Consider the following 24,928-nt stretch of genomic DNA (forward strand, 5'->3'; position numbering starts at 1 on the left):
GGATTAATAATTAAAAAGAAATACTTAAAAATTATTTTACATTTATTCAAACGAGTCTCCTTTTTAATACTACATTTTATTTATTAATTGAATAAATGATAAAATAAAATCTTTTATACTCTTGAAAAATATTTAATTATATAATTTATAGAAAAAAAAATAAAGGAATCATCGAATTTTATTATTAATGATAACTCGACACATTATGTCGTATCGTGGTCCTTGTCGGATGATTTTGTCAGTAGGTTGACAACTTTCTTAGCCAAGTCAACTAAGATAACTTCTTTTTCCGGAACATATACCCTAAAAATGAAATCATTTGTAATTTTATATTTTAAAAAGTATTAATTAATTAAAAAAAAAAAAAATAGTTTACCTGTACTTGATAGATGCAGCATCAAGCATCATTTTAGAAGCGATCGTAGATGGTTTTTTAGCATGTTTGTCACAGTAATAAACAATCTCTTTCAAGCCAGATTGGATAATGAGCTTAGCGCACTGGTTACACGGAAATAGACTTACGTAAATAGTAGAACCTTTTATATCAGCACCGTGCCTGTTGAGAATAGCATTCAATTCAGCGTGGCAAACTGAAAAAATTAAAATAAATTGTTTATTTATTTATTTTTTTTTTTTTCTTATCATAATTTAATCTTCTTATTGTAATATTAAATTGTTTACCAAAAGTGTGCTTATTTTTTAAAGGATTATTAGGATCTTTTCCCCATGGAAATACATCATCATTACAGCCTTCTGGCATTCCGTTGTACCCAATACTAACAATCCTCTTGTTCTCATCAACAATGCATGCGCCAACCTGTGTGCATGGATCTTTACTTCTTGTTCCCGCCATAAATGCAATTCCCATAAAAAGATCATCCCAGCCGATGACATCGTCTCGTTTTCTTATCTCTCCTTCATCTTTGATGCTAAACAAAAAATTATTTTTTTATTACAAAGTTAGGTTAAGTTTTTTTTCCGCAATATTTTTGTTTAGTAATTAAAATAAATATATTTAAAATAAATGCAACAAGTGCGTTAAAAGATAAACTTACTTTATTACTTCTTTACTATCAGTCATATTGCAATAAATAATTAACTTTTTATTAAATAATATCACAAGTAAAAATGTCGTCCAAAGCAGTGAACTGATGAAATGAATTTTATATATGAATTGGGTATTTGCATGATTTTGATATTCATAAGCTTTTGATATTTTTACATTCTATATAATTTTTTAAAATTTTTGGAAGAAAAATAATTTCGATTTTGTTCTTAAAAATTTTAATAATTTAATAAATAAAAGTGGTCCTAAATTACATAAAAGTCACGTGATGTAAAACGTGATGTGATTGGTGTGACGTCATTGTGCTATTTGTAGCGCGTATATTTGAATGAGCATTTAAGTCATGTATAATATTTTACATTGCTAAAAAACTTAAAGTTAAGTTTTTTTCAATTTTAAATTTTATACATCCTATTTTTAATGTTAGATTTTGTTGAAAATAATTAAAAGTAAAATCAATTTTTGTGAAATGTTTTTTTTAAATTTAAAGTGAATGTGTTTGGAGGTTATGAACATGTCAATGTTGTTATATATACTATATAAGACTTTTGAGAAGCATCAGTTCAACAGTGTAGTTTGTAATTATATATCAACGAATTATATAATAAAAATGCCTCAGCGAAAAGTGGATCCTGGTTTTAGTGAAGCACGGTCTGATAATTTACCGCGAGTTGATGCATTCATGATTGCAACTTATCTTGTTACAAACTCTGATTTTGTATCAGCAGAAATGAAAGGAGCAAAAGCTAGCATGTTCGTATATTTTAATACAGCTGTTTATTTAGATATTAGTTATAAATAAAACGGTGCTTTTTTATCAACAAGTTCATAAAGTATTCATTAGCTGTTACATAAATAATATTTATTTTAATATTTTGAATTATAGATCTGGGAGAAAGTCATATGGAGATGCAGCCATTGAATATATGTACAAATTAAGCTTCAGGGACCTGAATGTACTCTCAAGTGTCTTATTTGTCCTGAACACAGAGTACATAATAAATCATATAGAGTGACTGCAGTTATAAATATTGTTGATGAAGAAATTTTATTGATTCAGTGTCATGATTGCGCCGCATCGTCAGGTAAATAAAATAATTTAACAATATTCAAGTAATAAAATCATTGCGGTTATTGTTTGTTTCATAATTTCCTGCATAAACATTCATATCTAATACACACGTTATATAATATGTTAAAATAAATATTTTGATAATATTATAACCAATAATCACTTCTTCTTGTTATATACCTTTTTTAGGTGGATGTAAGCACTCAATCGCGTTTTTAATGTGGCTACACAGACGATCGGAAGAACCATCTCCAACTGATGTTGAATATTACTGGCGTAAATCAGTTTTATCTTAAGTTGGGTCAGCAATCAAATTCATTCGAGTGACAGATTTTGATTCTGAGACAAATATTACTGCTGTACCTAAATCTTTCAATACTTTGCAAGAATTTGTCAATAGAACAAAACAAAAAAACGTACAGAGCCAAATCTTGAAGTATTTCAACTCTGAGAATACTGAAAAAGCCTTTCAATATACAATTTATTAGTGGACTTTATTAATTTAGGAGGAACATTATGCGATAATTTTATACAATTTAGTGCAAATCGAATGTCTCCTGACTTGTGTGATAATATAGAAAAGGAAACTCAAAACCAACCAGATTGTGATCTTTGGTTTTCATTGCGGTATGGACGAATAACAGCGTCGAAAGCTTATGAAGCATCCCGCTGTAATACACCTAATGGAACGTTAGTAGAGTTGCTAGTTGGAGGTCAAAAACTACGCAATACAAAAGCTATGGAACAAAGTAAAGAGCTGGAAGCTACAGTTTTACAACAAGTTGAGCAGAAGTTGAAGCGTAAATTCCAAAAGTGTGGTTTATTCTTATCCCAAAATCACCCGTACTTAGGAGCTTCTCCAGATGCAATAGATGACGAATTCGTGGTAGAAATTAAATGCCCGACGTCTCAAAAAAGCTTTCGCACTTATATTAACACTGACAATTACAATAAAATTGCAATGAAATATTTTATTCAAATGCAGATGCAAATGCTTTTCACAGGAAGAAATAAAGCAATGTTTATCGTAGCAGACCCAACTTTTGAAGAAACACGGCAAAAATTCAAATCTATTATTATCGATTATGATTCACAAGTAGTTGAAAAATTACTAAAAGACCTAAGTAAATTTTGGAAAAATTATATTTTCAAGCGTTTATTTAATTTATTGAAATAAATTAAATTATTTAAAAAAAAAAAAAAAAAAAAAAAAAAAAAAAAATACAAAAATTGAATTCTTAATATAAATATTACATTTTTATTGAACAACAACTTTTAAAACTTATGTTTTTTTTTATCAATGGTCCTTGTAGATTAGTTAAAGCTGCGGCGATTGTCATTATATTATCCATCTGTGGAATAAGTTTAATATTTACACATGAATGAGGTTCGCAAATTTCAAATTCTCGTATTCTTCTTGTTAATCTTTCAATGTGAATACAGAGACTCGCGATTCGTTTTGTTCGCTAACACTTCATCATGACTTGGTTGCTTCTCAGAACTTACTGTTGGTGGTCTAATTAATGTACATTTTTTTTCAACTACAAAATTTTCTATGTATTTGAAGCCTCTATCAGCCAGTATAGCAGCGCCTGATTTTAAACAATCCAAATATCCAGATTGAGAAACTATTTCAGCATCCGATGTTCTACCACCGAATCCAGGTGAAATAAAATTAATTATGCCATCAGGTGTACAAGAAATTAAATATTTGACCGTATTGCATTTTTTGTATTCAGACCAGGTTAATGATTGTTTAACAGGATCTGTTGACTTTTCAATTTCAATTTCTAAACAATCAATGATTGATTCTACTGCTGCATAATGGCTTCGGAAACTTATTGGCAACTGAAGTTTAATTCTTGCTGATGAAGGCCATATAATAAAGTCTTTTAAATATTCTGCCATGACTGGCAAAGTCTTAGTAAAGATACGACTTATATTAGAAGTGGACATTCCAAAATCATCAGCTAAAATCGCAAAACTCTCATTCAATCTTATTTTTTTAACGTAATAAATATATCAATGTCACTTAAATTAGCCATACGTAAAATATCGATAATATCCATGCAATCACTTGGAATCCCGATGTATTTACGAGGTGACAGCCGAATTCTTTCAAATGTTTGCTTTAAATTACGCTTCTGAAATTCTTCTTGTTGAAATGCATTTTTCCACTCATTTTCTGTACTTCCATTTGATGTTAAAAAATTATCTGATGAAGTAGGAAATGAACTAGCCGTTGTGTTAGAAGATAAATTCGTAGTATTAGGTAAAGGATTCAATAATTGATCATTATTAGCTGGTTGAGAAATAAAATTATGCGCATTTATATCATCAACCAACTGCTCAATTGGAGATGATGAATGATCTTTAGTCACAGGTTTACATTGAACTTTTACACTTCTGTATGAACTCCTTTATTTTTACTTGGACACCAACATGGAGTTTTTGACCTCCAGTGGCAGGATAATCGTCACAAACATTGGATTTATTCTTTTGAAAATTTTCTGGTGTATTGAAATTTAATAGGTCAGAATGTAAATCGTCCATTATACCTCCTAAGTTTTGATCCAGCCGTAACTTGGCAATATTTAGATCCATTGCTTCAGTACTTATTTTATCAACTTTCATTGAAGGAGCTTGAGGATTCTCTCTATTTCCATCACCCATGCTTAATGATTTTGATTGCACAATAAATTTATGAGGTATAACATTATTCCTGATACGTTTGTTACTACCAACCATTGTCCATTCCAGCTAATTTTCTAAATCCACTTTGAGCTAAAATGAATAAAATTCAACATCAATTCATGCAATGAGACGAAAATCACAAATTTAGGTTATGATTTTATGTAAACATTAAAATAAATTTTTAATAAATACTTACGTCAAAATGATCTTCACAACAATAAAGCCGAGTTGATGATGAATAATGAGTTTTATTTCCACATGCATCTAACCAATTTTTCCGTTTAACAGAATTTAATGGAACATTTATAAAAATTTTTTCTAGTGTCGATTTACCAGTAGTATTTCTACACGTTGGAACTATACACCAATAAAACTCATTTTTTGACGACATTTTGAGCAATTAAATAATTTTATTTTATTATAAACAACACAACCAGATCTTTTTTTAATCAATCACAATTAACACAACAATTGTTTACACCTGCCACGTGTTTACAAGAGATTGGCGCTTAAAATTTCAAATGAAATAAATACTATGACGTCACATACACGAAATGGAGCTACTTATTCATTTAAATATCTGCTTTTTTTTTATTTATTAAATTATTAAAATTAAAATTTTTAAGAACAAAATCGAAAAATTTTTTTTCCAAAAATTTTAAAAAATTATATAGAATGTAAAAATAACAAAAGTTTATGAATATCAAAATCATGCAAATACCCAAATTGGGCCATATTTTCACAATAAATACAGCACAAGTATAATTATAATTACTTTCTCCATTATGTTGTGTCGCTGTTGATGCATTACGCGGCAAAATTGCAATCATTTAAAATATTTTATTTGGTTTATATAATAAAACTATAAATTATAATTATTTAAAAATAATCCTTTAAAATTGAAATTTGTACCTTTTCTTTAATTTAATTTGATATTTTCTCTATAAAATAAATTTAAATTAATAATTAATAATAAATTTAAATAAATCCCGCGCAAATACAGTTTACATCCCAATATACAGGGTGGCAGCACCATCAATTTATAGTTAATGACAATATATATATATATAAACAATTCTCACATGGCAAGACTAAAAATATATAACCTAATACCCCTATATTTATTTTAAAGGCACGTGGAGCCGGAAAAAAATATTTAACAAATTTTAATATAGTGATGAATGTGATTAAAAAATAAAAGTTAATTAAATAATTTATTGATTAAAAAAATCAAGATGAATCGAGTCAAGTCGCAAACTTTACCAAAACACTTGGATCCAAGTGCTTTAACATTATCCATGTACACTACTGAAGAAATTAAAAAGATGAGTGAATTAAAAATTGTCACGCCGTTGACTTTCAATGTTCTAGGACATCCAATAACTGGAGGAGTTTATGATTCAAGACTAGGTAAATTTTTTTTTTTTCCTTTTTGGATGTAAAATTTTTATTATTGATCATAATTTATTTATTAATCAATTATTTCTATGATATAGTATTAATTTGACAGATATTAAAAATTTATTTGAAATTTTATAGCAATTAAATTATTAAATAAAAAAATTTTTTTAATTAACAGCTGACTGGCTAACTTCAGTATTATTTATTTGTTTTTAAATAAAAATTAAAAAAAAAAAAAAAAAAAAAAAAATTAAATTAAATTAAATTAAATTAAATTAAATTCTTGTTAATGTAAAATTAAAATTTTTAGGACCAATATCCTTTGAGTCAAACCCCTGTGGAACATGCTTGGAAGCCTTCACCCACTGCAACGGGCATTACGGCCACATCGAACTGCCAGTACCTGTAATCAACCCCCTGTTCTACGGGACAATTTCTTCCCTGTTGCGAATAAGTTGTTCACTATGTCACCATCTTCAAATGTCAAGTCTCGACAAGCTTGTACTGGAAGGCCGACACCGTATGATTTCCATGGGACTCTACAGTGAGCTCGAAGAACTAGAGCAAGAATTAAAATTTTTAATTGACGAAAAGAAAGCCAATGGAGTGTTATCTCCTGGTGAAATTGGAGCCTTGCGTCAAATAATGGAGAAATTTATCGAAAGCCAGAAGCTTAAATCTTCCAGTGATCAGGGGGGTCCAACTGTGTTATCAAAAAACATGAATCTTCAGTGGATTCGGTACATCGACGGTGCCATGAAAGGAGCCAAAGAAAATTTACAAAAAAAATCACACGGTGAAAGAGGTAAAATGTGCCTTTATTGCACCAAAAGGCTACCCAAAGTCAAGATTACCAAGAATAAATTTACTATTCAAATTCTCAATGAAGATAGAGGAGTCACCAAGTATGTCACAGCTCCAATTACTCCTGACAAGTGCAGAGAACTTTTACGTAATCTTTGGAAACAAGAACAAGTAATTTTACGAGCTTTGATTCCTGTTTTATCAACGGTAGAAACCAAATTCCCCACTGATATATTTTTTTTAGAAATTATAAGCGTTATTCCTCCCAGAGTGCGTCCTATAAATAAATTGAGAAATCAGATAATTGAGCATCCTCAAAATCAAGCCTACAAGTCTATCCTGTCTGACTGCTTGGTAATTAAAAATATTATCAAGGTAATTCAAGATGGAGATACGAGAAATCTTCCTCAAGAAGGTATTCAGGTATATAAAGACGTTCGCGGTATATCTTCTATTGAGAAGCTCCACAACGCCTGGCTAATTTTGCAAGCTAATGTAGATCATCTGATGGACCGTGATATGAATAAAACAACTGATTCTGCAAACTGCGAAGGTTTCAAGCAGATTATTGAAAAAAAAGCCGGAGTAATTCGTATGCACATGATGGGAAAGCGTGTAAATTTTGCAGCCCGATCAGTTATTACACCAGATCCTAATATAAATATCGATGAGATAGGAATCCCCGAAATATTTGCTAAAAAACTCTCCTACCCGGTGGCGGTAACCCCATGGAACGTCACCGAGTTAAGGCAAATGATAATCAACGGACCAGATGTCCATCCAGGAGCGATAATGATTGAAGGTGGAGATGGATGGATCCAGCGGCTTAGTTCTAATGATTATACTCAAAGGGAAGCTATTGCTAAACGGCTGCTGTCCTCCAATAAAAATGATGATTTGGTAAATTCGATAAAGATTGTCCATCGACATTTGCAAAACGGCGACATCATGCTGTTAAACCGACAGCCAACTTTACACAAGCCCAGTATAATGGCTCATAAAGCGAGGATCTTAAAAGGTGAGCAAACATTGAGATTACATTATTCTAATTGCAAGGCTTATAATGCAGATTTCGATGGTGATGAAATGAATGCTCATTTACCCCAAAATGAGGTTGGACGGAGTGAAGGGTACAATTTAGCAGCGGTTCCTCATCAGTATTTGGTACCCAAGGATGGTACTCCCTTGGGAGGATTGATCCAGGATCACGTTATTGGTGGAGTGCGTTTAACATTAAGAGGAACTTTTTTAATGGAAAATGATTATTTGAATTTGGTATACTCCGCTTTATCTGACTCGGTAGGTAAAATAAGGCTGCTACCACCAACTATAATGAAACCTGTTTACTTGTGGACGGGAAAGCAGGTCGTGTCTACGGTTATTATAAATTTAATTCCTGAAGGTAATGCGCTAATTAATCTTACTTCAAAGGCTAAAATAGATCCTCAAGCTTGGGTAAGGGAACCAACAAGAGCATGGAAGTGCGGAGAAAAATTTAAAAATGAAAAAACTATGAGCGAAGCTGAAGTTATTTTAAGAGGCGGTGAATTACTTTGTGGTATCATTGAAAAGACTCATTATGGAGCTACGCCTTACGGTCTTATTCACTGTGTTTATGAACTTTACGGTGGTATTTGTTCTACTAGAATGCTCAGCTCCTTTGGAAGACTCTTTCAATACTTTTTAACTCTTAAGGGATTCACTCTGGGAGTCAAAGACATTCTGGTTGTTAGTTCTGGGGACAAAAAACCAAAAAAAGCCATGATCGAGGGTCAATTGGTGGGACAGCGGGTTCAGAAAGAGGTTCTCGAGCTTCCAGAAGATATTCCGTATCAAGATATTAAACAGAAGATGGACATTGCGTATGTTACAAATCCGAAATTTCGCGCCCAAATTGATCACAAGTATAAAACTGCTCTCCACCCAATCACAGATAAAATCAATACGGTGACGTTAAAAAATGGCCTGTTGAAAAAATTTCCTGAGAATAATTTACAGTTTATGGTCCAGAGTGGAGCCAAGGGTTCTGATGTAAACCGTCTGCAAATTTCAGGGCTCTGTGGTCAAATTGAATTGGAAGGTAAGCGTCCTCCATTGAATGTTAATGGGCAAGGGCTTCCCTGTTTTAAGGAATACGATCCTTCGCCCAGGGCTGGAGGATATGTTGACGCGCGATTTATGACTGGAATCGAGCCACCAGAATTTTTTTTCCACTGTATGGCTGGACGAGAAGGTTTAATTGATACTGCTGTCAAGACCAGTCGATCTGGTTATCTTCAGAGATGTTTGATCAAACACCTTGAGGGGTTGGCTGTCCATTACGACGGCACGATAAGGGACTCTGATGGCAGTTTGATACAATTTTTATATGGAGAAGATGGTGAAGATATTTTAAAGTGTCAGTTTTTAAATCCAGACCAGATGGACTTTTTGGTGGAGAACAAGAATGCGATTCTCGATAAGAAATTGCTGGCCCAGCTGAAGAATGATGATGATGAGTATTCCGAGATAATGAAGAGGGTGAAGAAAATTCGCAAATGGAGGGCTAAAAACGGCAGTAAGATAAAACGCGAGCGCACCTCTCCTTTTGCAAGATTTTCAGCAGATAATATTGAGGCTCCGGTGGATAAGAAAAAAAAAATTGATCCTGCTAGTGGGCGGAGTAAAAGGACATTGGCTCTGATTAAAAAATGGCGGCAATCTGATGAAAAAGAAAAACGTAAATATGAAAAACAGTGTGCCAGATGTCCTGAACCAATTATTACCGAGAAAAGACAGGATTTGGACTATGGAGTGCTAACGGAAAGGCTCGAAGGTCTTATTGATGATTATATAAACTCTAAAAACATTAAAAAAATAAATTATCAGGATCTCCGTGATATGATGTGTCTGAAGCTGATGAAAACGCTGTGTCCTGCGGGAGAACCGGTTGGTCTTTTAGCAGCCCAGTCTATTGGAGAACCCTCCACTCAAATGACACTCAACACTTTCCATTTTGCTGGTCGGGGAGACATGAACGTCACCCTGGGTATTCCTCGGCTTAGAGAAATTCTAATGATGGCCTCCAGGAACATAAAGACTCCTAGCATGGAAATTCCCTTCCTGAAAGATCTTAAAAATGTAGAAAAATTTGCGAATCGTGTAAGAGTAAAGCTGACGCGATGCACCATGGCGGATATTTTAAAAGACATTCGTATTCAACGCGAGATGGTGCTGAAACCTTCCAGACGGTTGGAGTACAAATTAACTGTCGAATTCTTGCACCGAAAGCATTATAAAAATGATTTTTGTTTGACTGCCAAGGAAGTCCTAGCTAGATCTGAAGCTTTATTTGTCAAAGAGTTGATCAAGCAGATTAACAAAGCAGCCAAAAAAACTGGAATCAATTTGATCGAAGACAGCGATAAGAAATCAAAGAAAAAGAAAGAGGCGTATGATGACTCACTTCTAGATGGAAATCTCGATGATATTATTGATGATGTTGAACCTAAGTCTAAGAAGAAGAAGAAGAACAATGATGGTGAGGCACACGAGTCTTCTGATGAAGAAGATGCTACTGCTAATGATTCTGAAACCGCTGAAATCGCTAAGAAGAAAAAACGTCACACGGATGCGGAGGATTATGATGAACCAGAAGCTGAAGAAGAAGAAGCTCCGGAACCAGATGAAGATGAAGAAGAAGAAGAAGAAGAAGAAGAAGAAGAAGAAGAAAAAAAAGTCTCTAGTGATGTAGATGAGGATGCTGAGGATAAAAAAGCCAAAAAATCCGACGGAGAGACGGATAATGAAAATGAAGACAATCAAGTTCTCACGCTAGAGATGCTCAACTCTCGATTAGAGGCCGCTGAGACTAGAAAAAATATAGTTGTTGGTCAGTCAAACTGGGGACTAGAGTATGATTTTGATATTGCCAAGTATCACTGGTTTACTTTCAGCTTCTGGCTGCCGCTCGATTTGATTAAGCTGGATATGCCGACGATTCTTCGACAAACTGCTGAAAAAGTAGTCCTGTGGGAAACTCCGGCCATCAAGCGTGCTTTTACCTTCGAAAATAAGGGTGAAATTTTTCTGAAAACCGATGGGCTGAACATAATCGAAATGGCCAAGTACGTCGACGTCTTGGATCTTAATCGGCTTTACACCAATGACATTTATGGAATATCTAAAACTTACGGAATTGAAGCCGCGAATCGCGTTATTGTTAAAGAAGTTACCGAAGTCTTTAAGATGTACGGAATTACGGTAGATCCTAGGCACTTGTTGCTTATTGCGGACTACATGACCTTCGAAGGAAGCTTTCAACCGCTGAGCCGAAGAGGAATGGAGTCCTCTGCTTCGCTGCTCCAGCAAATGACCTTTGAAAGTTCTGTTGCTTTCTTGAAAAGTGCTACAGTTAGGGCTAAAACGGATAACTTGATGGCACCCTCGGGGAGACTTATGCTGGGACAACCCTGCAAGTCCGGGACTGGCTGCTTTGATCTTTTTTTCAAGTTTCCAGCGAATACCAATGCTCAAGCATTTGCTCCTAATTAGATTTTATTTTTAATATAGGATAAGTTAAGATTAAATAAATAAAAAATTATTTTAAGATAATTTAGGATCTTTTAAATTATTTTCACTTCCTATTAAAATTCCTTACCATAATAAATCATTCATCAATTTTATCTTTATGGTTATTACAACAACAATAGCAGTTATTTTAATTTAAATATTGTTTTTATTAATTCTCGGAACAAGACATTTTAAAGAAAATAAATGCTTACTACACTGTAATTGCTAAGTAAAAGAGTGACAATGTACAAATAATTACAAAAAAGCATTAATTTAGGCTAGTTAATATAATTTGCAATATTTTTTTTTTTTTTTTTTTTTTTTTTTCTCCCAACAATTTAAGGCAATTTATTCAAGTTTACGTATATCTGTTTTTTCTTATTATTTACTTAAATTGCAGAACCATATTTATTAGTTTATCAGCATTAGCGCCAGTCAAGGTATCAACCTGGAAAAAAAAAAAAAAAAAAATTGTTTATTAGATTTAATAAATGAGTTTTAAAATCAAAACATTACATAAATGATGTAAAAATAAATTTCTAAGATTTATTAGATAATAAAATATTAAAAAAAAAATCTGATCAACTTACAACTTTACCGTCCTTGATAAACTTAAATGTCGGCATAGAGTTAATATTGTATTCGGTGGCGATATCTTCGCATTCATCTACGTCAACCTTGACGAAGACGACATCCGCGTGTTCTCCAGCAAGTTCCTCAATCTTGGGTCCAATCATCTTGCAGGGACCGCACCAGGTTGCGTAAAAGTCAATTACGACGAGTTTGCTGCCTGCTTCAGCGAGCCTTTTCTTCAAATCATCCTGTAAATTTATTATAACGTTAAAGTTAGTAGTCTTGGCCAGTTTTTAATTTTTTTTTTTAACAAAAAAAAAAATTAATTAAAACTCTCTATTTTAAAAAACAAAATATTCCATTTTCGAAATTGCCCGCAAAATTTCACAAACTCCAAGAATTGTTGTAATTAAAAAAAAAAAAAAAATATCGTATTTACAATTAACAAGGTCACACTATAAAGTTGATCAGGAATCGATAGATCGATTTAGTTTTTGCATCGTAATTACAAATGACCCGCCCATACGCTGACGAATCGCGTAATCCTTCAAATTAATCGGACTCTTGAAAAATATAACAAAATACTCACGATTGCGTAATTACAAAACCAATTGAAATTACTCTACTTTAGGTGATTAATATAACCCTTAATTTAAGTAGCAATAAGCACATTCCTTAGCACACAGAAACCGAAACATTTATATTTTTAGAAGGTAAATAAAAATGGCGGCACCGAGACATTTTTTTTTTTTTTTTTTTTTTTTTTTTTTTTTAATATAAAAATCAACCACTGTAAAAATATAAAATAAAAATTAAATAATTTAATAAGTACTTACGGAGTCTTTAATGTGGATGGCCATTTTAATAGATTACACTTATCGGGTAATAAAAACTTCGATATAAAAGTTATATAGTAGTCCGCTAACTGCAGAGTACAAATCCAGAATGAGAATGCGTGGTGGCTAGTCGTGGGCTAGTCGCTAGTGGCACTGCTTTTACTTTACACGTTTAGTTTGCTATAGTTTATGTCATAATCAATCGGAACTATAAGATAATCCTCAACATCTACACACTATCTATACTTTTTATGTGTCATAAATAATTATCATTTTAATTTTTTCAGATAAAAATGAGGAATCATCTAAAAATTCTCGATGACTGGGAATTAAATTCTGAAAGAGATTGTATTTTATTTTATATACCCCTGTACCTAATTATAATAATGGCAAGTAATGAGTCGTACAAAATATAAAGGTCAACATTCAATTCTTATGGAATTACGTCACTGGTTTTTAAAGTGCAAGAGTAATGATTTATAATTTTTATTATTTTTTAATTTTGACTTGAGATTTTTATAAAAATTAATTTAGCATATTTTTATGCTTAAGATAATTTTATTTCTTCTCAAGTAATTTCGTAATTATGTGCAATATTCTCAGATGCATTGGGGCCCTAGGCCTCTGACGTCATATCAATCTTGATAAAATGACGCACAAGTAATTTAAAAATTAAATTTTTAAATATTTTATAGTAATTATTTCTTTATAAAATAATTTAATTAAAGTTAACAATTAATAATAACAACGCTGAGATAGTTTAAAAAATAATATTTTAACTAAAAAAAATTCAGCAGTAATTTTAAAAGAAAATTCGATAAAAATTTTGTAAATAATAAAATACGAAATACCGATTGCAATAACAACATTAATAATATTAATATTATCATATTATGTCATAGAATAGTAGACGTAGATTAAAAAACTATGTACGTGTTGTAATATATATTGCGTTGTATTGATTCGCGCAGAAGTAAAAGAGTTTAAATTTATCATATCCTTCAAAAAATACTTTAAAGTGGGGTGAATTCACTCCAGTAGTGACCATTTGAAGGGCTTTTTAGAGTTAAATTTGCGTGAAATGGACAATTATTAAAATTTGAATAGTAATTTTAAAAAACTAAACAAACAAAGTTCGGGTTGAGTATCAAAAAATAAAATAAAACTTGTAAAAATGAGTGACTTGAATTATCAAATTGTTTATCGGCCGAACTCCAATGCGGCAAACAATGACAAAAATGTATCAATTAAGGGCGATATTTACGATAGCGATAAAAAGAATGTAGCTGAGTTGAGCAGGGATGATTTTGTATTTATTTATGAAGATAATAAAAAACCAGTTATTGTTTTGCTAGGATGGGCTGGTTGTCAGGATAAATATTTAGCCAAGTACAGTGCCATTTATGAAGAAAGAAGGTTTGTATTTTTTATTATTATTATTATTATTATTATTATTATTTTTAACCCACAGTTATAAATTTTAATTGTTTATTTTTCAGTTTTATAACTCTAAGATGCACTGCGCCAGTTGAATATTTATTTCTGCGACATGACAAGTTGCCGAGTATTGGAAGAAAATTGTTGAATATTATTAAAGAGCGTAATTTAGACGAGCACCCTATTATTTTCCATGTTTTTAGTAATGGAGGAGCTTATCTCTACCAACATGTTAGCTTAGCGATGGATCAGATTAATAATAATATTAAGGTTTGTATTAATTACACTTTTTAATTAATTAAATTACATTGGCTGATCTGAGTTAATTTTTTTTTTTTTTTTTAGGTAAAAGGTGTAATATTTGACAGCGCACCAGGTGAAAGAAGAATAACTTCATTATTTAAAGCTATAAGTGCGATAATGGGAGGAAATCCTGTAGTCAATATCCCATTTTCATTTGTTATTACTGTATTTTTGTCATTACTTTGGATATGTGAAGTATGTATTATATATTTTTTCTCTCTTTAAATTAAAATTTTATGAATATTTTTTATTTCAGACAATAAGTAATTCACTGGGTATAACAAATTTACCATCAGCTTCAAATCCGTATACTTTAATGAATGAACCAAACAATTGGCCCCAACTTTTTCTCTACTCAAACGCTGATACGTTAATACCTGCAGCGGTAATTAATAAAACTATTTTATTTTTTAAATATGATTAATCGATTTAAATTTTCAGGACGTTGAAAAATTTGCAAATCACCGTGCAAAGCGTGGAGTTGAAGTTAAACTAGTTTTATTTACGGATTCACCACATGTTAAACATTACGCAATCTATCGTGATGTTTACATTAATACCGTTTGTAATTTTATCAATGATTGTTCATCTGAAAAATTAAACACCGCTAAAAATGATACTGAAGATAATTCTACTAACAATGATAGTTTGCTGGGTTATAAAAATTCATTTTTAAGAATTACCAAACAGGTTATTTTGCCGATCGAAGCAACAGCAAACAAATAATCTAATCTAATATAATATAATTATAATAATAAACAAAGTTGAAGAAATCGAAATTAGTGTGACTTTCTTTGTTTATAATCAAGCTGGTTTTGATTATTTACTGTTAATTAATTAATTATTCAACTGTATTAATAAATTATAATAAAGACTGATTTGAGAAACTTACTTCTTATATTTAAATTATTTTATCTTACATCATTTACAAGTAATTTTTTTTTTTTTTTTTTTTTTTTCCAGCTAAAGAATTATGTACAAAAAATTTTTTTTACATACATATAAAAATAGTCAAATAGAATTGTCACAAGTCAGACCGTGATATGTTGAGCTCATCTCAGTTAATGCTGTAATAATAATAATAATAATAATAATAATAATAATAATAATAATAATAATAATAATAATAATAATAATAATAATAATAATAAATTTAAATTACCAGGACGAAATTAAACAACTGGAAGTGCTGAAGAGTGAGTCTGATATATAATGGCACCGGTGAAATTAATAGCGACTGCAAGAACAAACACAGGCATCCATCGTCCGCTGGAAGCTGTGACCAACTCTGCGGTCACTGGCCCACAGAGGATTCCTGGTATTGTTGCAATTGTATTTGAGATCGCGAAAGTCATACCGGCGTGATTAGGAGCTACTTCTGCGTGGTTACTCAAGTGTCCAGCTGAATTACACGCGCAGAGTCCCATTGATATTGATATAAATCTAAACAAAAATTATATTAATCCAACAATTTACTCTAATTATTAATTACATAAATATTAATGTCTTACATTACAGCGAGAAGTAAATTATCAACAGCGCAGAATGCCAGCATGAAAATACCCGGGCCCATTAGTCCGATATTTGTCATTAGTCTTCTTACTGACAATATTGGCCATCTTTTTTGAACCAAGTTATCAGCACTGTGTCCTGCAGCTGTTAATTAAAATAGCTCTGTGTTAATTTTTGTAAAAATATTTTTTTTTTTTTTTTTTTTTTTTTTTTTTATAATTTTTATTTGACGAAAATTGCTCACCAATGCCGACAAGCGAATTAACGATATAAGGAAGAGCTGTAAGACTAATACTCTCTTTGTTCGCTGATAAATTTCTTGATAAATATGTAGGCAGCCATTGCATTATTATGTAATTACTCCAGTTCATGGCAAAGTGAGCAATGTAAAGCGACCACAACGGCCAATGGCAAATTAATTCCGTCCAACGGATAGGTCTGTTTTGATTGACCTTTTAATGTCCAAAATTTTTAATTAATTAAACAAAAAATGTAGATAATTATTTAAAAAAAAAAAAAATTACCTTTGGCACAAAAAGTGGTATTTCGTCTTGCGAATTAGATTCGTGGTAAAGTATTAACCACAATAATGTCCAAAATATTCCGATTGTACCGAAGAAATAGAAACCTGTTTGCCAAGGAATTCGCGGACATAACTATTAAAACAAAAGGAGTTAAATAGTTGGCAGGATTTATTTAAAAATATTTAGAGCAAACTTACAATAGACGCAACAACTTGGCCGACAGAACCAGCTGCAATTAAATAGCCAAATGCACGAGATCTTTCCTCGACTGGCACACTGTGTGCAAACAGATGAAATATCACGGGCAAACCTTCAATTTAAATAACTTGAAGATTTTTTTGTGAATAAATTTTACTTTTTGATAAATTCAAAAAAAAAATCACTTACCTAAACCTTCACCAAGACCCAGAATAACTCGACAGGTAATTAATAATGGAACTGAATCTACCAGCAGCGGTGTTATTAATGTACTAATTGACCATAACAATACGGCTGACATTAAAACAGTCTTACAGCCAAATTTACTGGCCGTGTTTGCTCCTATTATCTGTAAAAATTATAACAGTCAATAAATTTATTCTTAAAATGAATATCAATAATTGCTTTGGTAAATTTTTAAACTTTTGACAATTTATTTATAAATTAAATAATTATTAAATATTGTTACTTGGCTTGTAAAATATCCGAACGCAAAGGCTGATAATATCCATCCTTGCCAGTGTAAATTCCATTTGTACTCATCAGTCATTTGGACAATTGCTATCGGCATAATTACACGATCAGCTGCGTTAATAAAATTTGCTGCTGAACAGAGAGCAACAATACGTGACGTACGTGGAAGCATACGGAATCGTGCCATTTTAAATAACTCTTTATGATTTATATTAAATAAAATTAACTATCAGATAATTTTAAAAACTACCGGATGATATAAAATAAATATTTTTAACAAGCTTAGAATTATTTTATAACCTCACAGCCATATTTTTTCACTTTACGCCAGAATAAAATTCTAACTTTAAACTGTACATTTTGAGACAAACTTTTGTTACTTTTTTTTTTTTTTAATTTATCACCGGATTGTTTAATTGTTTGCTAATAAATCACGAATATTTATCATTTAATTATTCGTATGGTGATATTTGAAATGTGTACGTGTAAATTACACTAGTGTAAGCGACTGTTTATCTAAGATCCGCCATTTTTTGAATTATCCTTTTAACTTACAAAACACTTTGGCGCTGACTTCAGTAGAACACGCGGGGATTCTAAATTCAATTTTAAAAATCATTGTGTTATTAGATAAAATTGCTGTAGGTGGCTCCACAGTTTCGTCACATTTCGAGGCGCGAGACGGAAAGTTTAAATTTAAAATTTATTCATCGCATTTTGATTCGTTCAGATGATGAAATTTTATTTTATATTCTTAAAATTAAATAAATTTAAAAATAATTTTGTGTTCAAAATATTAATTTATAAATTTTTTATTAGTTAAAATTATATAAGAATTATTTACAGTACCGTTATTTCATATTTTTAATCTTTTTCCTTTAACATCTTAAAAATCAAATTCCAACAATTCTAAATGTTTTTCAATAATTTGTTCAAATCCTTTGCTTTGTTTCAAAGTAAAAAAATGGAGATCATTCATAACACTGCTTATAGAAACGTTGTACTGATTATTAAGCTCTTGCCTTTTCATAAATATAAACTTTGTTTCCCGTCTTATTAATGTTTTATTAGCTCAATTTTATTTTTATTTCTTTAATACGCAGCAACTATTATTTAATGGTTTTTACACTAATTAGTTTTTCTATCATCTAAAAATATAAAAGTTATTATTAATAATTAAAAATTTTTACGTCGCCTGCAGGCTGTTGTATATATTGTAAAAATTGTATTTCTTCATTTTTAATGATTATAATTTTATCAATTAAAAAATAAACCTACGGCTAAAAAAAAAAAAAAAAAAAAATAAATAAATAAATAAATAATAATAATAATAATAATAATAATAATAATAATAATAATAATTAAAGCGCTACTAATAAAAATGATAGAAAAAGGACTTTTTGTAGATAAATTTTATTTATTTATTTAAATATCTTTATTTATACAATCACAAAATTTCATCGATTGTTATATTACACGATGACACATGTACATATATATTACAATATTTTTGATATAATAAATTTGGCAGATAAAAATTAAAATAGATAAACAATATCTCAATTTAATATCCTAAATTTAATAGTTTCTCTTTAATTATTTCAGTTATTTTTAATTAGATTATGTGAATAATTATTATAGTATTTACAATGACGTAATGAAAAAATATAAACGCTACCATTTAATATAGTATCATTTATTTATTTATTTTAGAATTTAATTAGCATAAAAAAATTATTTAAATAAAATTAAAAATCAATTTGGAAATAATAATTAGTTCTTATTTAATTTTTATGCTAATTATTTACACTATTTTTTTTTACATTTGAACATTAGTCTTCTCGACAAAACGTAAAAAAAAATTGATTAAAAATTTTAATAATGACAACTATGTACAATAGTATCACATATTAATGATAGTAAAAAAGCACTATTAATAATAGTAATAACTATGTACATAAATTAGTATTATTATAAAAATTTAATTTATCTTAATAGTTAAATATATTTTTTTTAATAGTTAACTACTATTCACAGTCAATTACTATTTGTAATAATTAACACACTGAATTTTTATCAATATAAATTTTTTTATACATCAATTGGTCTCATTACTATTACAAATAGTTATAATCAATAGTAACTAAAATAAATATGCAATAATTACAAAAATTAATATTCATAGTAATTATTAATTACTATTAACATTCAATTAGTACTAATAAATACTTAAATTAATTACTGTGTGTACTATATTAATAGTAGTTACTATTAACCGACGAAGCTGAGTTAACTATTAAGGCAGTAGTTATTATCAATTATATCTATTCACAATAGTTAATAATTATTTAAATCATAATAACAGATGCATTATTTTAAATAGTTAATTTATTAAAAAAAAAAAAAAAAATTTAATAACAGTTAATAAAACTTAATAGTTATTAATTATTAAAAAAAAAAAAAAATTCGGTAATTAATATACAATAATCTAGCTCTAATTAAAAAAAGTAACGTTATAATTCATCGTTACTTTTTTTTGTCGTATTCTCTTTATTATTACTAGCTATTTCTTCACTACTCGCATCAACTTTTTTTTCATTATCAATAACATTATCTTTGATAGCTTTTTTTTCATCAGCATTACTTACAGAATTTTGATTAGTTTGATTAGAGTAATTTGATACTATCAAGTTATCATCATCATCATCATCATCATCATTATGATTATTCCCAACATTACTACTATTATCATCATCCAAACTTTTGCTGCGAAATTCGGTTTTCAAATTTTTCAAAACATCTTGAATATTTTCCATCAAATTATCATAAATTTTATACGTATCTATAATATTAACCATCTTTTTATCATCCTTCTTGCCATTTTCTTCACTATTACCTTCAATATCTTCATTAGTATCAATATTAATGACGTCATTTTTGCTGATGGAAGAGGAGATCAATTTTTGAATCAGTGACTTTGAAATTTTAGAAATACCAAATGAATCTATCTTATCAAAATTAGGTAACGTGTCACTCAATTCGTCAATGAACCACGTGACTAGTTCAAACGTGCTCAGTTCCTCGCTTTTTATTGGACTCTTCGGGTTACGCTTTTTCTGAATCCAATTGTAGTAAGTTTCAATCCTTCCAACAGAAATTACTTGGTACGGTGGAAATTTGGTGTTTATATAGATTTGATTGATCAAAAATTGCTTCATCACTTTCCAATCTTTTTCAAATGCCGACAGTTCTGTCATAGAGGGCGGCGGAGTTGCACTCATTAATGAAGGCGAGTTTTTGTTGAACAATAATTTGGCAAACAAAACTAAATCGCGATTCTGTTTGTTCTTAATTGCAAATTCTCGGGGAATTATTGCACGCAAATGATCTTTGTCGATTATCATTTCATCTTTGTTGTCTAGCGCTGGCGCGCTGATTGTATTTGGCGTATTTTCAGTCTAAAATAAATAATGTTGAATAAAAAAAAAAAAAAAATCTATATTCTTAAAAATCGCGTGCTTAAAGGTAAAAGGGGTTAATAGGGATTTGTGTTGAAAGGGCGTATAAAAAATTTTATTTACCGTCGATGGTCGCGTTAAAAATTCTTTCACCGATGACTTAATCCTTTCGAACATGGACAAGTAATTGTCGGAATCATTTTTTTCTACTCCGTCGTTGACGTAATTGCCTATAATTCAAATGATCATCAATTAATAAATAATAAATTTAAACCAGAAGAGTAAAAACAAATTAAAATAAATAATAAAAAAAAAAATAAAAAAAAAAAAAAAAAAAAAAAAATACCCATTGTGACTGTGATAGCGCCATTACTCTCACTGATAGCTCGAACAAGTTCATTAGCTTCGATATTAAATAAAAATGCAAATGGAATTTTAATATCATCTCTCGTGATACCGTCTCCTGACATTGCAAACATTAGTGATGATTCTATTGTCGATCCAATTACAGTATCCAAAACAATCCCACCAATAGCTCCGGCTCTCTCGACCATTCTTGCCTGCAAGCAAAAAAATTTAATAAAATGAAATTAAAAATTATTAAATTAAATATTAAAAATCATCAATTACCTTTTCAATAAACATACAGTTCCCTCGGAATATAACAGCGATATTTCCTTTAATCATATCAACATTTGTCAACTCGCTGCAGGCTTCTTTTGGCTCTGTCAATACCGGCTTGCCGGTAACTTTTACAGATTCAGTTAATTGAAGACCAAATTGCGCGAGACCACCAACTAATGTCAAGTCTTTATTGACATCTTTCCGCTTTATCGTCAATGTCAATTGTTGTTTGTCCGATTCCTGTGACTTTTTGCGGTTCAACTCAACCACTTCTTGCATAAATATCAAACCTTCCTCTGCGTCTTCCATTGTTTTAGCCTGAATAATTTTTATGCAATATCAACCAACTGTTAATAATTTTTTAATTGACAACTTACGTTGGAAAATGTGTGCAATAATTGCATCCGTCCGTCAGCCATTTTTAGAACAGTAATACCCATATTACTTAATATTTTAAGATGATCTAAATTGTTTGCCTGTAAATTTAATTTTGTCATTAAAAATTTTCCATTTTTTTTTTTTTTTTTTTTTTTTTTTTTTTTTAAATTGAGAGCCAAAAAATTACTTGAAATTGTGCAGCACTTATGCGTCGTCTCATAGATCTTCTAGGGCATACATCTTCAACCATATTGCGCAAAGGTTTACGGACAGACGCTGGAAATAAGTGCAAACTATTTGGACACGTGCGGTCCAATTCATCGAACTCAACTGTATCAATATCTAGATCCTAGAAAAAAAAAAAAAAAAAATATATATATATATATATATAAAATAAAACGCTTTGGGAAAAAAAAAAAAAAAAAAAATACTGATAGACTTACAGAAGACACGTTGGTTCTAAGCGAAGCCAACGTGAGAGGCAGCAAATGGCCCTCAGTCGTGAATATAAACTCGTCTATATCTAAAACAAGATCGCTGGATTCAGCGAAGAGTAAATATAAATATTTAAACGTTTCAGACAGTACAAAACTCTCCATAGTGTCATCGTGTTTGTTGGTACGAACGTCAGATACTGCGGCGTAACCGCAGGGTACTCGGGCGTACGTTTGAAGACTTTTTAATACTTTGCGACCAACTGCCAAGTAATAGTGATCGCCAGTCGCACGGTAGAGGTAATAAGTTGATTCTAAAAACTCGGGACGCAGCGGATGATGACCCCAGTGGACTTGAAAATCTGTTGTAAATGCTTCAGGAATAAAATTGTGACGTTGTAATACTTGGTACAGCATCTCGTGGGTTTCAACTGCTGGTTTTATGTCGCCTTTTAATACCTGTATTATAATTATTCATTTTATAGATTAAAAAATTTTTTTTTCTCTTGATAATATAGATTATTAATTTTCATTACCTGGAGTCCAGGCCAGAATGCCAGCAACGCATCCATAAAATTTTTAGAATTAGTATTTGGCCGATGCATGTGTACGTCAAGTAACATAGGACCTTGACTCACATACTTCATGACAGCTGAATAATGTTTGTTGAACCTTCCGAGATATTTTTCATCACCTATATAATTATAAATATTTAATTTGATAATAAATAATAAATTAAATAAAATAAAAAATTCATCTTACCCAATAAAATATAAGCTTTCAAGCAATACTCGTAATAAGAATCAATACCAGCACCAACACCAGAGTCCCTCCTAACCCAGTCACCAGAATGAACATTAAGAACCGATCCCATAAGATCAGTCCCGCGGTGTCTCATCTTCCAGAGCACGTCCATGGCTTTCTGGGCCTTTTCCTCAAAAATTCCCTCGCCAGTCAACCTGGACAGTGCAGCCATCTCCAAGATCATGCTCCCGGCGCAAGCAGTACAAGTTTCCCTGCACATTTCCGCAGGTACATTCTTCATCCCGTGTCTGAGGTTGATCTTCCCGTACGGAATCCCGGTGGTGGTATTGAACGCAGGAAGAAATCTGTACCCCAGGTCCTTGGCCATGTTCAGAAGCTCGCCGCGGTACCAGGGCATGATGTCAGCCCTCAATTGGAGATACTCGCTGAGGATGTGCCCGCTGAGGAGTCCCCCGAGCATGCGGATGTTGGTTTCGAACAGCGAGACAATAACGTCAGTGTCAAAGCTTACGTCGTTCACCACCAGCTTTACCGCGTTCTCAAACTCCTCTAGGTCCCCGAGCACCACCAGGGTGTCCAGGGTGTCCACTAATGTCAGAGAGAAGTTTCCCAGGGTGGAATCAATGTCACCGCGGTCCAGCTCTGAGCCTCGGTACCGGCCCTTGCAGCTCAGCGGCATCAATTCATCCGCTGGGTACGCGTTTGACATGTACGCATTGTACGCGTGGTAAAACATGTCACGCGCTTCCTCCTTCAGAGACTCCCGTTCCTCCGGCCGCATGTACTCCAGATCATCTGTTTGTACATACGCAATTAATAATACAATATTTACAACAAATATCAACAATCCAAACCATATTGATGCCATTTTTTCCTGCTTGTTAGTTTATCAACAAACACTTTTTTTTTTATTTTATTTTTACGTGTTGTTTTTTAACCAATTGTCAAGATTTTATTGACATTATTTTTTTGTCTTTATTTGCGTGGTTTGTTTAATTTTTTTTTTTTTAATTGTTGAGTTTTTATTTACTGATAATGTGGCTATTTGCACTAATACTTGGAAGATATGAGATCACTTTTGTTGACAGTTTTAGTTCTAGTGGACGTAAATGAATAAGTAGAGTCGTAACTTTTGATAACCTCATTTGAATGTTTTTTAATTTATAAATTATCTTTCAGGAGTGCAGTATTGTACTTAACTTTTTTTAAGTAACGCAATCACTAGAACACTGTGCACTAATAACACTGTAGGTATTGGTTTTGCTATAGTTTCTGCTCTCGAATTACTTGTTGAAATCGAATTGATTGTTATTATATTCTTATCGATGCCTCAGACGAACCTGTAAAACATTATTGTTAGTCATTTATTTATTTATTTATTTATTTATTTATTTATTTATGCAACAACTTCAAGGTTGCTGATATCGAAGACCTTCGGTAATAATGAACTTGTATTTTCAGGCTATCACTTGTCATTTTTATTCCAACTATCACTTTTGGTATTTTTTTTTATAGATAATTTATATGTAATAAAATTATAATATTAATTTGATTGCAATCAGTCAATATTTTTTTTTAAATAAAATTATTTATTTTTATTTATAATTTTTAAATTTTAAATACCAGCTGTAGATACCTGCAACAAACTATATGACACTGAAGTTGACAAACATTAAAAATTTTTTCTAAATTTTATAACAATTAAATTATTAAAAAAAATTTCACATGCAAAAATTTATAAAAATTACAAGTGAAAATTTTTAGAAGCTTTTTTTTTTTTTTTTTTTTTTTTTTGTAATTGATTAAAAAATTTTTTTAAATTGA

General features: G+C 30.8%; 7 protein-coding genes and 1 long non-coding RNA gene across 9 annotated transcripts; 3 read left to right on the forward strand and 5 right to left on the reverse strand.

The window, feature by feature from the left end:
* Window positions 1-24: 24 nt before the first annotated feature.
* On the reverse strand, window positions 25-1,275 carry LOC141527915 (deoxycytidylate deaminase-like). Its single transcript, XM_074243666.1, has 4 exons — window positions 1,056-1,275; window positions 682-929; window positions 377-590; window positions 25-303 (listed from the first exon to the last, which is right to left on the reverse strand). Exons 1-4 carry the CDS (start codon window positions 1,079-1,081, stop codon window positions 204-206), a joined length of 588 nt encoding a protein of 195 aa, XP_074099767.1. The 5' UTR covers window positions 1,082-1,275; the 3' UTR covers window positions 25-203.
* A 136-nt stretch (window positions 1,276-1,411) lies between these two features.
* Window positions 1,412-3,368, forward strand: LOC141527917 (uncharacterized). Its single transcript, XR_012479262.1, has 3 exons — window positions 1,412-1,819; window positions 1,953-2,151; window positions 2,328-3,368. It is a non-coding gene; the product is annotated as an uncharacterized LOC141527917 (long non-coding RNA).
* A 147-nt stretch (window positions 3,369-3,515) lies between these two features.
* On the reverse strand, window positions 3,516-5,325 carry LOC141527916 (uncharacterized). The gene is made up of 3 exons (XM_074243667.1): window positions 5,029-5,325; window positions 4,186-4,922; window positions 3,516-4,108 (listed from the first exon to the last, which is right to left on the reverse strand). The coding sequence occupies exons 2-3, from the start codon at window positions 4,205-4,207 to the stop codon at window positions 3,567-3,569; spliced, it is 564 nt and encodes a 187-aa protein (XP_074099768.1). The 5' UTR covers window positions 4,208-4,922; window positions 5,029-5,325; the 3' UTR covers window positions 3,516-3,566.
* Window positions 5,326-5,933: 608 nt separating this feature from the next.
* Rpi1 (RNA polymerase I subunit RpI1) lies at window positions 5,934-11,915 on the forward strand. Its single transcript, XM_074243796.1, has 2 exons — window positions 5,934-6,242; window positions 6,544-11,915. Exons 1-2 carry the CDS (start codon window positions 6,068-6,070, stop codon window positions 11,568-11,570), a joined length of 5,202 nt encoding a protein of 1,733 aa, XP_074099897.1. The 5' UTR covers window positions 5,934-6,067; the 3' UTR covers window positions 11,571-11,915.
* Window positions 11,732-13,156, reverse strand: LOC141527990 (thioredoxin-2). Its single transcript, XM_074243801.1, has 3 exons — window positions 12,998-13,156; window positions 12,179-12,409; window positions 11,732-12,036 (listed from the first exon to the last, which is right to left on the reverse strand). The coding sequence occupies exons 1-3, from the start codon at window positions 13,019-13,021 to the stop codon at window positions 11,974-11,976; spliced, it is 318 nt and encodes a 105-aa protein (XP_074099902.1). The 5' UTR covers window positions 13,022-13,156; the 3' UTR covers window positions 11,732-11,973.
* A 9-nt stretch (window positions 13,157-13,165) lies between these two features.
* On the forward strand, window positions 13,166-15,628 carry LOC141527989 (transmembrane protein 53). Of its 2 annotated transcripts, XM_074243800.1 has the most exons (6): window positions 13,166-13,466; window positions 14,353-14,413; window positions 14,497-14,704; window positions 14,780-14,932; window positions 14,994-15,122; window positions 15,179-15,628. In XM_074243800.1, exons 1-6 carry the CDS (start codon window positions 13,394-13,396, stop codon window positions 15,461-15,463), a joined length of 909 nt encoding a protein of 302 aa, XP_074099901.1. In that variant the 5' UTR covers window positions 13,166-13,393; the 3' UTR covers window positions 15,464-15,628. The 2 variants fall into 2 exon arrangements, with proteins under 2 accessions (XP_074099901.1, XP_074099900.1); XM_074243799.1 differs by lacking the exon at window positions 13,166-13,466 and having other exon boundaries at window positions 13,585-14,413.
* On the reverse strand, window positions 15,616-17,957 carry LOC141527988 (sialin). The gene is made up of 8 exons (XM_074243798.1): window positions 17,441-17,957; window positions 17,161-17,320; window positions 16,971-17,083; window positions 16,774-16,905; window positions 16,494-16,701; window positions 16,249-16,393; window positions 15,900-16,180; window positions 15,616-15,804 (listed from the first exon to the last, which is right to left on the reverse strand). The coding sequence occupies exons 1-7, from the start codon at window positions 17,630-17,632 to the stop codon at window positions 15,910-15,912; spliced, it is 1,221 nt and encodes a 406-aa protein (XP_074099899.1). The 5' UTR covers window positions 17,633-17,957; the 3' UTR covers window positions 15,616-15,804; window positions 15,900-15,909.
* A 1,532-nt stretch (window positions 17,958-19,489) lies between these two features.
* Edem2 (ER degradation enhancer, mannosidase alpha-like 2) lies at window positions 19,490-24,313 on the reverse strand. The gene is made up of 9 exons (XM_074243709.1): window positions 23,102-24,313; window positions 22,876-23,033; window positions 22,349-22,798; window positions 22,093-22,254; window positions 21,905-22,003; window positions 21,534-21,845; window positions 21,250-21,463; window positions 21,027-21,133; window positions 19,490-20,903 (listed from the first exon to the last, which is right to left on the reverse strand). The coding sequence occupies exons 1-9, from the start codon at window positions 23,970-23,972 to the stop codon at window positions 19,959-19,961; spliced, it is 3,318 nt and encodes a 1,105-aa protein (XP_074099810.1). The 5' UTR covers window positions 23,973-24,313; the 3' UTR covers window positions 19,490-19,958.
* Between the last annotated feature and the right edge of the window lie 615 nt (window positions 24,314-24,928).

Source organism: Cotesia typhae, unplaced genomic scaffold, assembly GCF_013202065.1.
Source record: "Cotesia typhae breed Kobodo isofemale line unplaced genomic scaffold, CoteBio_Ctyphae contig_413, whole genome shotgun sequence".
In the NCBI taxonomy this organism is placed as follows: domain Eukaryota; kingdom Metazoa; phylum Arthropoda; class Insecta; order Hymenoptera; family Braconidae; genus Cotesia; species Cotesia typhae.